Genomic DNA, 13,494 nt, shown 5'->3' on the forward strand with positions numbered 1-13,494 from the left:
GAGCATCCCCAGCCAGCCCTGCTGCCAGTGAGTGATGGTGGGTGTTGGTGGCGGGGGGGAGGGGAGGTCCCACGGCCTCGGGCTGGCCTCCGCGTGGAGCCTGGGGTGGTAAGGCTGGTGGGCTCTTTCGCTGCCCGCCAAAGCAGGGAGGGGGGCAGAGGGCGAATCCCGCCACCGAGAATGAGTCGTTTCGGAGGCTTGTGGGAATGTGTGTGGTGACGAGCTTTCTGGTGTGTGTGTGTGTGATTGGGAGGGGCCTTGGTAAGTCTCCGGGGGTGTGACACTGTGGGTCCGAGGTTGTGAACAGCCTGCTGACTGGGGTTACCTGCTGTCTCCGCGTGGGTGTGTGGGTGCACGGATGCTGGGGTTGTCCTGAAAGGCCATGGAACTGAGAGGGGGCGATGGCGGTAGGATTCCTGAGAGCTGCATGGGCTGCGGGTGACACAGGGCATGTGCAACACGTGGATGGGGTGAGGGCATCTGTATCTGCCCAGGGGACCCTGTGAAACCAAACCCCCGGGCACTCCCTTACTCCCTGTTGGCTCTTCGGTAGGAATGCAAAAGTGAATCTGACACCCTCGCACAAGCCTAACCTCACATGCCGAGTCAAGGGTCACATGTGTTTACAAGATTCGCATGCTACCTGGTTAGGGGCTTTGGACAGGACAAGGGCTGCCCCTAGGCTTTCTGTGGGCTTGAACAAGGGTCACGGATGGGGTCGGATTTAGGTGCAGAGAAAGGCGAGTTTCCAGGAATTCACAAGAAGACCCCGGAGGCTGTGTATAAGGCCGGCGGCGAAGCGGGGACTGTCCTGCGGGGAGGTGGCCTCACCCCTAGGTGCTCACAAATACTGCCTGTGGGTATTCCCAGATCTGGTGGTGGTGATTCTAGCCTCATTTGGGGCCTCAAATTACCTTAAACCTAGAAAACCATTCCGGACTAAGACGGGCGGCTTTCCCCTGGAGGGTTAACCAAAGGCTTCTTCTCTTCCTGGGACGCCTTCCCATTGGCTGTGCCGGGACTACTTTTGGGTTCACATGGACTTTTCTGCGCCAAAGAGGGTGTGAGTGGTTATGGTAGGGAAATCCCAGACTCTCAGATACAAGGATAGATGGTCCATTCCAAACCTATTCTCAAAAACACAGCCCACATCCCGGTACCTGTGCACCCTCACACACCATCCTGAACACGGGACTCCCTGGCGGTGTGAGCATAGGGTGGGGAGGCTGTATGGCAGAAGGATCAGAGGGAGCCGGTCCATGTCCTGGCTCTGGTGCAGGCTGGACAATCTAGTGACTTTTCCCTCCCTGAGCCTCGGTTTCCCTCTCTGTAAAATGGGGACTTAGTGAAATTACGCATGTGGTTAGGACAGTGGCTGGCCCTGGGTAAACGTTAAATGAACACTAACTGCTACCAGCGACCATGAGGGTTCCAGCGCTTAATTACTGCCCTATATGGTTGGTTGTAGTGCCCGGTGCATGGTAAATGCCACAAGAAGTAATTTAAGAATTTGAATTCTAGGAGCACCTGGCTGGCTAGGTCGGTGGAGCGTGTGACTCTTGATCTTAGGGTTGTGAGTTCGAGCCCCACGTTGGGTGTAGAGATTACTTGAAACTAAAATCTTAACAAAATAATGATCTTGAAGAAAAAAAAAGAATTTAAATTCTAGGATCAGAGGGACCGATTCCTATTCCCAACACTCCATGCACTAGCCGGAGGCCTTGGGCAAACGATTTCTCCACTGGGTGCCAAATGTGGATAGTAAGGGAATCTCCTTTTCCGGCTGTTATGAGGATTTTATGAGATGCTCCAGGAGGAGAACCTGGCAGTGATGAATACGTGTTAACTGAAATAAAGCACTTAGCACGGGGCCTGACATATGGTTGCACTCGCAGTACGATTGCTGGCAAGGCCTCGGATACTTTGGGCGTGCTGGTGGGTGTAGAGAAGAGAGGGCGGCCCCGAGTGAAAATATTCCCTTCCCTGCCCTGCCAAAGGTCATCGATCCTGAAGGCCTGGACGTCAGGTAGCCCATGGCGGGCAGACACTTCCAGTCAAGCCTCAGCCAGTCCAAGATACTGGAGCTATGGAGGGACACCAGTGCTCTGATGGGAGCCTTTGAGGCGGGGGGTCTGCCCACAGTGGCCGCCAGGCTGCAGGCCACACTTCATTCGCTGGAGAATGCCAGGCTGGACATTGGCATCACTGGGGGCACAGGCTCAGGCAAGTCGACCTTTGTCAATGCCATCAGGGGGCTGGGAGACGAGGACCCCAACTCAGCCTGCACGGGCGTGGTGGAAATGACGGTGGACCCCACGCCATACCCACACCCTAAGTACCCCAACATCATCATCTGGGACCTGCCGGGCATAGGCACGTCCTGCTTCCGGACTGGTAGATACCTCCAGCGGGTGCTGCTGGAACATTACGACTTCTTCATCATCATCACCTCAGACAGCTTCACTGCCCACCATGCCCAGCTGGCCTGCGAGATCCTGCAGCGGGGCAAACGCTTCTACCTCGTCCGCTCCAAGGTGGACGTGGACATTGCCGCCTCGCGGAGCCGGCGCCCCAGCACCTTCTCCGAGGAGAGAGTGCTCCGCCAGATCCGGGAAGACTGTGGGCGGCGGCTGAGGGGTGAGGTTCAGGCTCTGGAGGTGGGTGGATTTTGGAGGGTTTGCCGGCCCCCTCCCCTTCCTCTCCCAGCTGAGGCCCACAGTGGGAGAAGGGGTCATCCAATGTCGCGCTGCGTGACTGATCCGGGCCCCGCGGTGAAATAATGCTTACAGCTGCCATTCACTTCCTGAGAGTTGGCTCTTCCCGGTCACAGGTGACAGAGACCAATCACCTGCATTAAGGAAACAGGGCACGTTCTGGCGTGTGTGTTTGCCAAGTTAGAGCGGTGCAAAAGCTCTGCGCCCGCGGGATGCTGGCACCTGTGGCCGAGGGCAGCTGACATTTGTTGAGGGCTTATCGCAGGCCAGGCACCGTTTTCATGCGCTCCCTTCACAACATCCCTATGAGGCAGGTACAGTTATCCCCTTGTTTGGTTTGGTAACTTGCCCAAGGCCACACGGGTGGTGGGTAGCAAGGCTGGGGTCCGAACTCAGGCAGGCTGGCTCCAGGGCCAACTCTCCCGAGCCACGTGCTGTGCACTCACAGCAAGTGCTTGTGCCTCCGCGGCAGTCAGCACGCCATGGCCTGCTCCAGCGCAGGAACAGAGCGGTGCTCTTGTCTTCTGCAGCGGAGGGCCTGAAGGACCCCAAGGTCTTCCTGCTCTCCATGTTTGAGTTGGGCAAGTACAACTTCCACCTGCTGGAGGAGCTGATGGTGAAGGAACTGGAGAGTCACAAGCAGCACGCGTTTCTGCTGGCCGTGCCCAACGTCTCGAAGCCCATCCTAGAGAAGAAGGCAGCCTCGCTGCAGCAGCATATCTGGCTGGTGGCCACGGTGGCCTGTGGCGTCAACCCGAGCCCCGTGCCAGGCGTACGGGATGTGGCATGTGACCTGTGTGTGCTCATCAGCTCCCTGGAGGGCTACCACCGCAGCCTCGGCCTCGACGAGGACTCCCTCGTCAGGCTGGCTGAGCAGACAGGCCAGCCCCTGCACAAGATCCTGGAGGCGGTACAGGGCTGGAAGACCAAGGTCACTGAGGCACTAGTGGTGGAACTACTGGGCCAGGCCTCCAGGGACGCCTCTGCTTTCACCCAGGAGCTCCTCGGCGTGCCCATCCTAGGCGCCCTGGCCACCTGCGGCATCAGCTTCGCCACCGTCTACCAGATGCTCCGCACAGCTCTGGACGAGGTGGTCAAGGATGCCCAGAGAGTGCTGACCCAGGCCTTCCTCGACGACTCTGACCATGAGCTCCCAGATAAATGCAATCAATAATCCCAGCCCCAAGCTTAGGCCAGCTGGAGGTGGCAGTGTAAGAGTGGGAGGACACAGGTTCCATCTGTCCCCAGGCTGGATGGTGTTGAGGAATGGAAAGAAACTCAAGCTCCAACCCTCTGGCACTGTGTGCGGTCTTGTACTTTTGAGCCCCGGATCTTATGCCCTCTCTGGCCATTGCCCCCACCTTCCCTGACCTGGACGCTCAAATCAACCAGCAGTCCCCCTGGGAATCAGAGGGAGGGGGCGGGACACGGGACAGATAAGGTCTGACAAGGTGGGGAGGATCTCAGTTGCCTAGCTGAGAGGGCACTTAGGAAGGTGTTTGTGTAGTCAGGGCAGTGGGGCGAGGGGTTCAGAGAGGGCAAGTGAATGTCTCCGCTCTGAACGGCCTTGAAGATCGTTAGGGAGTTTCTTGCCTGAGGTCTTCTCGGTCAGCAAGACCTGGGTGTCATGCCTCCCAGTCCTCAGCCCCTCGCTCTTTAGAGATCTACAGGGACCCCACTCCTGGCCTCTTGGGTGTTTTCTTCACCACCCCCCCGCCCCGCCCCCAGGATTCCCACAACAAGGACGCCAGGACTGTATGGGTACGTCCAAGGGCAGGAGGAAGGCAAGGAGGCCAAAGGGGCATGGGGTAGTGGGCAGCCAGACTTGGCTGGTGACGGAACCAACCGCGTTAGGGAAGGGTGAGGTGGCGTGATTCGAAGGTCGGGACTAATTTGGGATGGGTGCGGTGGCCAGACCCACTTGGAGACGCACTTAGGGAAACACTAAGCTAGGAGGTAGTGAATTTAAACCGGGTAGGTGAGGTAGGTACCATATTGAAGTGAATGCTGTACTTAACTGAGGGTAGGTTCTGGACTTACAAGGCAGAGACTACTTTTAAGCAAGAGTAGATGAGCTCTGTAGGCAAAGGAAGCCACCATACTTCACCAACTGTGGGCGCTGTGTGTTAAGAGTAACGTACAAGCATTTGGATAAGGGTAGAACTTGTTTCAGCTCAGGGTAAGCCCTGTATTTCACTGTATTTAACTAAGACACTATTTTTTAACCATATACTGAATCAGGCATTGCATTTAACGAGGCATTTCACCAAAGGCAGGCACTGTCTTCAACTGACAGCAGGCGACACGGAGGTAGTCACTGCATTTAGCCAAAGGAGGGCACTGTCTTTTCCTATCCATGGCACAGAGATGGGACTTGATGTCACCGCAGGAAACAGAATACCCCTTTTTCTAGGGGCTTCCTCCTTAGCAGAGACTGGTCTTCCTCATCTCCTCACAATTCTATGACCTGCAGTGAAAGTGTCCCCATGGCAAGTTCACTCAGGCTCCAATGGTGGCTGCAGGTAATCTGCCCCCTAAAGGCCAGGACCCAAATCTGCCCTGCTCCCCAGGACAGCATGCTGGGGAGACGGGAAGAAGAGAAGCACCAGAACAGGCTTGCATGACTCTTTATCCGAACCACCAGACCTGCCCCAACGAAGAGCTCCCCAGACCCTGCCGCACCTTATAGGAAAGGGCTCAGAGTCAGGGAGGAGGGACCCTGTTGCTCCTGTCCCTGCTGAGGGAGGTCAAGATGGAACCTGGGATTCTCCGTGACCAGACTACTCCCACTGCCTGTCCCTGCAGGGGACTGAGATGGGCCGCCCTGGCCCAGGTTGGGGGTGGGATCTCAGAGTTGCCCCTGACAACACTCCGTTGAGGATGGGAGGCCTGGCCCTGGACGCCTCACGTCTCTGGGCAAGAATGTCGTGGTCCCTCGTCCATCAGACCTGCCGCCACTTTCCACCCAACCAGGGGGGTAGGACGCGTGTGCTCCCTCACCATCCGTGAGGACCCAGAGGGGGGTTCTCTGCATGACGTTCCTCCCTCGGCCTCAGGCCAGCAGGCGGCTGTACTCCGCCAGGGCAGAGGACTTCTTTACACCATCCCAGATCCGGGCAGCGTAGTGGAACCTGGGGGAGGAGGTGAGTGGTCAGCAGCCCTGGCTGTGGCCCGCCAGCCTTGCGCTGACCCGGGCCAGGTGCAAAAACAGGTCCTGCGTACGACCTGCATGACCTGACCCCGGAGGCTCCTGGACCGGGATGTGGGGAAGATGACAGTGCTGATGGGAGTGGCCCAGGTTCTGACGCCTCCCCTGGGGTGAGCAAAGCAGAAGGCGCCTGGTCTGGAATGAAGGCCTCAAGCCCCAACTTGAGGGTCAGGATTCTACCTCTATCTCCCTCCAGAGTCTTGTGGCGATCAGAAACGTCTGACAGCTGCATGACCCTCTACCCAGCTGGGCCCTGCTACAGACCGTGGGAGAGTAGAGCCCCGAGCCCCCTCGCCCGCATGGCTCACTGGCTTTGCTGCTGTGTGCGCTCCCTGCCCCTTCCGGCCACGGCCAGCCACAGACCCCGGGGGAGCCGTGCTAGAGGCTGCACCCAGCCAAGCTCTTTCTCTCCAACTTCTGTGTCTCCTGGAAATTCGATGTTGCAGACCTGCTGCGGGCTCGAGACACAGAGGGTCATGTGGGGCTGGGGCTGGGGGAGGTCGGGGCTCTGTGAAAGCAGAGTGGGGAGAGCCAGGTGGCACAGGAGGAGGGAAGGTGGGGGGGCACAGGGAGACAGTGCCATCCAGTGAGAGCTGGAGAATGCAGCTCCTGTGGGGACATTTCAGCGTCCCCTCCTGTGAGGCCATGCTTTCCGCACTCAGGGCCTCAGAATAAACGCTTGAGCTTGACTGGGCTCACTGGTCCTACTCCTCGCCATCAAATGGCACCTAGCTACCGGTATGTAACATCACTATGTGACAATTCCTTTCTCTGAGCCTCAATTTCCCCACTAGTAAAACTGGTAACAAGACCTACACCCTACTGGCTACTCAGGAGGACTTAAGAGACAGCATGCTGTCCAGCGTGGAAGCAGTCATCAGCATCCCAGAAAAGGGAACTGAGATGTGGAGAGATCACTGAGAACCTCCTCTAGTCTGCACCAGGGTGGGGGCCCCCACACTGACCACCCTGCCCGGAGCTCTTACCAGTTCTTCTCCGTGAGGATGGTGTGTGACAGCTGTGGCCGGGCCATGGACATCACTTGGCTCCGGAGCTTGCTCACCAGGGACTGGAAACTGGGGTGGCCACGGTACCCAGGGAGCAGGGAGAAGAGCGGGCTGGAACCGGGTCCTGGAGAGTTGAGGTGGGGAGGATAAGGGGGGGGGGGGGGACACCTTTCCTCAGAGGGCCTTTCCTTTTTCCCAGGCACCCAGTATCCTGGGCTGGAATACCAGGAGTACCTCCACGTCCAGACCCGGCCCAGCTCTTCCCGTACTCCAACATCTTGGAAACACACTCCTAAGAAAGGGTCCAAGCACCTTAAGGACAAGCCACGAGTCTCCCCTCAGACCAGTGTGGGTCCCTATCACCCCAGGCCAGGGCAACCTGTATCTCCCACCAGACCAGGGAAGAACTGGTATCCCTGTGGACCAGACTCAACCATACCTGCCCGAGGTGGGTTTTCACTCTCTGCTTCGCTGTCCATGAAGGGCACCAGGAACAAATTGACCTCAGAGTCCAGGAAGTCAGGTGGGAGCCCAGGGAAGATGTTGCACTGTAACATGGACAGAGTACCTGCAGGAGAGAACCTATCAGCCTACAGATACTATGGTGAGGGGCAGGGGAGGTACACATATGATGGTCAAGCTAGAATCAGGAGGCCAGTCTGGACGTCTGGACCATGGGCCAGAGCAGGAGTCAAGAGCCACCGGTCAGCCTGGGGGGTGACTCAGGGACCCTTACCCTTGTAACGCAAGTGGGAGTGAGCCATGAGCTGGTCAATCATCAGGTGCATCTGGCGCAGCTTTCGAGGACAGAAGTCCTCTCGGCGAGCTTTGTTCTGCAGGAAGACTGGAGGGGTGGGAAGAGAGATGTAGTCGCGTGAGGCAGCTGGGGCTTGGCTGTGTGGCCTTCCCCACTCGTGCCAAAGATCTGCCGTTACCCCTGGGCTCAGAGCTCTTGTAAATATTTATGTTACATGTTACTTTGCTTTAGCACCAGACCCTGTGCTGGGTGATGCAGGGGACCCAGACGTGAGATCTGGTTTCTGTCCCCAAGGACCCCCCAGTCTGATGGAAAAGACCGAAAAGGAAAATAGCCACACAATCAGGAGTAAGACAGAAAGGCACCAGGGACTTGGTGAGGCAGAGGACGTAGGGAAGACCCTGCCTGGGGTGTCATAAACGAATGAGAGGTTTGCAGAAGGGCAGTGTGACAGTAGAGCAGAGCGAGATGGTGTGAGGCCGCAGGGCAAGCAGGGCACCTGGGGCCACTCGGGTTACTTCAGCACTCTCTTTGCCCCCAGTCTGTGCTGGAGGTGCACGGGACAGAGAAATGGGCTGATGTGGATCCTGTATATAAAAGGCTCCCCTTCTGATCAAGGAGCTGGACCCAGACTCAGGGTCGTGCCCTTGGTGGCCAGGTGGGAACCTTGGAGGAAGAAGCAGCTAATCTGCTGACTTGCTTCCTCCCAGCTCCCCACTTCCCCAGCGCTCCTGGTTTTCGCCCCTCCCTCGTCCCCCTGCCTCCCCCCCTCCCCGATTTCTCCCTCACCCATCCCCCCCCCCCCCCCCCGCCCCGCCCCAGTCAAGTCCCTCACCCAGGTGGGGGTAGTACTCAGTGCCTTCGTCAGAGCCTGAGGAAGTGCTGGACTCGTGGCTGGGGGATGGGGTAGAGGGCTTCACCATCTCTGCTGTCTGGAGGAACCTGGGGTTCAGGGCGAGAGGTTGGTGCTCTGGCATGGGCACCCCCCTGTCCCACAGCCTGGGGAGGGGGCCCCCTTTGCGGATCTGATAAAAGCTACAGCTACACCGATTTTAGGGGATTTTAGGGAATTCAGAGACAACTCTCTCAGACACCAATCCATGGACCCGTGTCAACTGCATGCATTTTTAAATGAGTCTATGCTGTTAAAAAAATACTTCATTTTTTAAAGCATTGGTAAGATCACCACAAAACCGAGTGGAAAGTACAGGGATTCCCATGAATGTCCCGCCCCACTCCCACACATAGCCTCCCCCACTGTCAACATTCCGATGAGCCTGTGACACATTATCATCACCCAAAGGCTATGCTACACACTAGGCTTCCCTGCCGGTGTTGTCTACTCTGCGCGTTTTGACAAAAAGGACATGTGCCCGCCACACAGCATCACAGCGAGCGGCGTCACTGCCCTAACAACCCTCCATGCTCTACCTATCCGCCCCTCATCTTTTTACTTGTCCCCGCAGCTTTGCCTTTTCCAGAACGTCATGGAGTTGGGATCATACACTAGCCGTTTCAAACCGGCTTCTCTCACTTAGTAATACGCACTCAAGAGTGTGTACCTTCCTCCTTTTCATGGCGTGATAACGCATTTCCAGTAACATTCCCTTGTGCGCATGTACCACAGTTTATCAATTTACCTACTGAAATATACCTTGATCACTTCCTCGTTTTGGCAATTACGAATAAAACTGCATTATAAACATCCATGTGCAAGTTTCTGCATGGACCTAAGTTTCAGTTTATGCCACTTTAAAATAAAATTTCCAGACATGTAAATAAAATAAACCTGCTTGCTATCTGAAGGAAGGGCTCATGGGAATCCAATAAAAAGCACGGACATTCTCCTCACACGAACACACATACAAACGTGTTGTCCACAGTTTTGTGGGGTTTCCCTGCTGAGAAGCCCACCTCAGGCTCTGGATTAAAAGCAAGGTTCTGCCACGTGCCGGGCCGAGTCCATGCCCCAATCAGAATGCAAACTCCACAGGGCAGTCTGGTAAATTCACACCTGTGTACCCAGTGCCCCGAACGGGGAATGGCATCCATAAATGGTCAATACACTCCTCTCACGTGAACAAATTCAAACAGACTATGGTGATGGTAACAGTGCGGGTGTTTCAGAAATAAGACACTTAGGGGCGCCTGAGCGGCTCAGCTGATGAAATGTCCGGCTTGGGCTCAGGTCATCAGAGTTGGTGAGTTGGTGAGTTCAAGCCCCACATCGGGCTGTCAGCGCAGAGCCCACTTCAGATCCTCTGTCTCTCTGCCCCTCCCTCACTCTCACTCTCAAAAATACATTAAAAAACAAAAAAACAAAAACATTTAGATCTGGTCACAAGGGCTGGTTTTCCCAGAAAGTCATTTTTACTGTTGGCCAGACCAGACCCACAGTTCACCCCAACCCCCAGGGTTACTAACATAAACATTACATTCCCATTTACCACCGAATGCTCTAAGTTCTTTAAACTCATTTAATCCGCATAAAACAATTTGCCTATGAGGAGCTAAGGAAAAAGAGGCCACTCACCTACTAAGAGCTGGGGTTCAAATCCTGGGCTGCCTTACTTTGGAGACATCTGCTTCCCTTGGCTCAGCTCTCCCCTCCCCATGAGCTCCTGTTCCTTCCTTCTGGCTGGGCTCTGTGCCCAAGGCGGCTGGCCTCCGCACAGCTATCCCCTGGGGCCTGAGGCCAAGAGGAACCCTTACGCCTTAGGTTCTGAGCCAGTTCTGTCCAGGGGGCATTTCTAAAAGCTCCAGCTGCTTCAGGCAGGACTCCGGCCAGATCCTGACTCCTTCCCCCTTCCTGCCTGCCTGGGTACAGTACATGTGCCTGGAGATGGACAAGAGGGACAAGCCCGCTCCTGATTATGCTATTCATTCTACAAACGTGTATTAACCACCTTGTGCCAGGCACTGTGTGAGGCACCAGGGACTCAGACTGGGAGAGACAGACCCTAAAGAGACCTGCAATGTCCTGTTAGGGAGTGATAAATGCAATGAAGGAAAACACAGTAGCGTAAGAGTGGGGTGGTGGTGGGGGGTGGTTCTATGTTATAAGATCGGGGAAGGCCTGAGGTGGGACGACGTGAGGGAGGGAGTCTGAGGTCTGTAGGAAGAGTGTTCTGGCTGAGGGATGCAGCACAGAGGTCCTAAGCTGCACGAGGAGTAGCCATGGGGCCACTAGGGCTTTAATCGGGGAGCGAGGGAAAGTGGTGGGAGAGAAGGTCAATGAGGAGACTAGGACTGTCCCGTGGAGGACCTTGTAGGCCATGAGAAGGACTTTGGATTTTGTTCTGAGTGATGTATAAAGCCAGTGGGGAGTCGTAAGCATGTGTATGTCTGCTAGGTGGTGGTGACCCACTCCAACTCACGTTTTATTTTAAGTTTATTTTTGAGAGAGAGAACATGCATGCACGTGTGAGCATGCACGACTGGGGGAGTGGCAGAGAGGCAGAGAGAGAGAAAGAGAGAGAGCAAGAACAAGAGTGAAAAAATCCCAAGCAGGATCCACACTGTCAGCACAGAGCCCTACTCGAGGCTCCATCTCGCCAACTGCAAGATCGTGACCTGACCCCATATCAAGAGTCGGACACTTAACTGACCGAGCCACCCATGCGTCCCCAACTCAGACTTTAAAGGGGTCCCTATGGATACTGTGTGGAACGTATGAGACCCAGGCCAGTGGCCGAGTCTCTGATCCCCATCTCTTGCCTTCGCTCCCTGCCCCCACCCCCCCAACCCTCCCCGCCACCTGCTCACCTGTATAAACTGAGGTCTGTGAACCAGTCTTGGACAACGATCACCACGTGGCAAACCGTGAAGAGGAAGGCCGCGATCTGGAGAGACTGAGAGAGGGCAGGAAGGGGTGACCGAGCTGGAGGTCCCCCCCTACCCAGACTGGGGTCCCTGCTCCCAGGACTTAGCTGAAGGGGGAGCAGGGTGAGAGCCTCAGAGCCGTTAAGCACCTACTGTGTGCCCAGACTCCGCTGGCACTTCCTTCACAGGCCATCCCTAAATTGGGCAAGATGGGAATGATCACTCCCATCTCACACAGGCAGATAACGAGGCCTGAAGGGGGAGGGGGCAGGAAATGACTTTGCTGAGGAGCACAGCCAGGAGGTGAGCCTGACAGGACTCTCAATGCTATTCTTTCCTACAGCTCTTGGGGCACCCAGGGCTCTTTATGAAGCAGAAACAAGGTCAACCCATATCCAACTCCCCATCGCGAATCTCGAGGGGGAAGGGGGAGACCTCGCCCCTAGGTCCGGCTTGGTCCCCTCACCTGCATCTCAACGTAGGTGTGGGGCAGGTTGTACTCTGGAGGCAGCTTGCGGTCATTGTTGATAAGGTGGTCCAAGATGGAGGGGCTCAGGATGGGCTGCGGCAAGGAAGAGAGGGTGTTGGGAACGGGGGCTGGAGGCCGGGACCCTAAGTGTCACAGCCACCCAAGTTCCTCAAGTTGAAGGCCAATACCTTGCCTCTCTCGGGGCAAAATAAGGTCAGAAACACAGGCGGTTTCTGATGAGTAAGAGCTAGTCAGCAAGAGGGGGTGAAAGAAGAATGTTTCAAAGCAGATACACTTCCCCCAGCTCCTTTATGAATTATCACCCCTCTCAAGTGCCTCGTGCTCAAAGAGAACTCTCCTAGTGCTAATAAATGTAATATTGGCTTGCATGAGTCATGTCCCTTCAAGACACTTTCCTTTTCTTAGTTGTTTCAAATGCTTTCAAAACTTTGCTAAGATAATTACTTTGGTCAAAAAACGATGTTTAGTGTGAAAATTGGTGAGGATTTGAAAACTGCATCAGTGGGTGTAAAAGAATCCATGGTGAGTTCATCACCTTTTCTTAAAGGAACATTCCATTTAAAAGCCACAAGAGCGCAATCAGTTTGGTGGTCTTACTGACTTCTTGCTGCAGTGAGTGGAATTCTTTAAAGAAGACAGTTTCCCAATTGCTTGCTTTCTAAAACTCCCAATAGAGCTGCATGCTCTATTCTGTCCTGTTTTAACTTCCGTTCTGCTCCACATGGGCCTTGGACCCAGCTCATGGCAGTTCAGCTTGTCTCCAGGTCCCCTAGTGGCCCCTGCACAGGGCCTGACTCACAGATCACATCTGTGGGCTTTCACTGTCCGTGCCATCCACACCTATGGTGACTAGAACTCCGCTCCATCAACATTCAGGGAGAACCACGTAGGGGCCAGGCCCTGACCAACAGAGCTCCTCCCTAAAGCGCTCCAGGCAGGTGGGGAGTGGGAGCAGTACACTGTGGGAAGAGGCTGTGATACGTCAGTGCCACGATGGAAGGTGCACACGGCACCAGTGGGGGCTCAGAGCAGGGGAAGGCTTCTGGGAGGAGGCGATGCCCCGGCAGAGTCTTCTCGGAGGAGAAGGCATTAGCCAGGCAAAATGGCAAGGGGAGAGAGAGTGTTCTCATGCTCATGATACTGACAGCAAAGTATGAAGTACCTACTTCATGGCAGGCGCTGCCATTAGGGCTCTACTTGTATTAACTCACCAAAGCCTCGCAACAACCCTACAAGGTAGGCAATGATGTTTTTCCCACTTAAGAAAACTGAGGAACAGGCAGTTTCAGATAAAGGGTAGTTTCGGATAAAGGGAACAGGATGTGGACGGCCCAGGGTGGGAGGGGGATCAAGGCGAGGCCCTGTGGTGCGTCTGGTGGAGCTAGAGACTACACCAGAGAGGGGAGGCTGGAGTCTGAAGGAGGTGAGCCCCACGAGCCCTGAACACCACGCTGAAGAACGGGGACTCTGTCTGGGGGCAAGAGAGAGGATGAGGA

The 13,494-nt window shown here is 55.6% G+C and overlaps 2 protein-coding genes across 7 annotated transcripts in view; one reads left to right on the top strand and one right to left on the bottom strand.

The window, feature by feature from the left end:
• LOC106973672 (interferon-inducible GTPase 5) lies at positions 1 to 5,334 on the top strand. The gene is made up of 3 exons (XM_027037720.2): positions 1 to 37; positions 1,998 to 2,637; positions 3,245 to 5,334. The coding sequence occupies exons 2-3, from the start codon at positions 2,034 to 2,036 to the stop codon at positions 3,886 to 3,888; spliced, it is 1,248 nt and encodes a 415-aa protein (XP_026893521.2). The 5' UTR covers positions 1 to 37; positions 1,998 to 2,033; the 3' UTR covers positions 3,889 to 5,334.
• SMG9 (SMG9 nonsense mediated mRNA decay factor) overlaps positions 5,326 to 13,494 on the bottom strand; it is a 20,125-nt gene continuing 11,956 nt past the window's right edge. For all 6 annotated transcript variants that reach the window (XM_027037716.2, XM_027037717.2, XM_053211429.1 and 3 more), the window contains 7 exons: positions 11,975 to 12,070; positions 11,452 to 11,537; positions 8,522 to 8,628; positions 7,666 to 7,773; positions 7,369 to 7,497; positions 6,909 to 7,053; positions 5,326 to 5,845 (listed from right to left, as the gene is read on the bottom strand). In XM_027037716.2, coding sequence (XP_026893517.1) covers positions 5,767 to 5,845; positions 6,909 to 7,053; positions 7,369 to 7,497; positions 7,666 to 7,773; positions 8,522 to 8,628; positions 11,452 to 11,537; positions 11,975 to 12,070 — 750 coding nt within the window. In that variant the 3' untranslated portion in view covers positions 5,326 to 5,766. The remainder of the gene's footprint in view (positions 5,846 to 6,908; positions 7,054 to 7,368; positions 7,498 to 7,665; positions 7,774 to 8,521; positions 8,629 to 11,451; positions 11,538 to 11,974; positions 12,071 to 13,494) is intronic.

Source organism: Acinonyx jubatus, chromosome E2 (assembly GCF_027475565.1).
Source record: "Acinonyx jubatus isolate Ajub_Pintada_27869175 chromosome E2, VMU_Ajub_asm_v1.0, whole genome shotgun sequence".
Lineage (NCBI taxonomy): Eukaryota > Metazoa > Chordata > Mammalia > Carnivora > Felidae > Acinonyx > Acinonyx jubatus.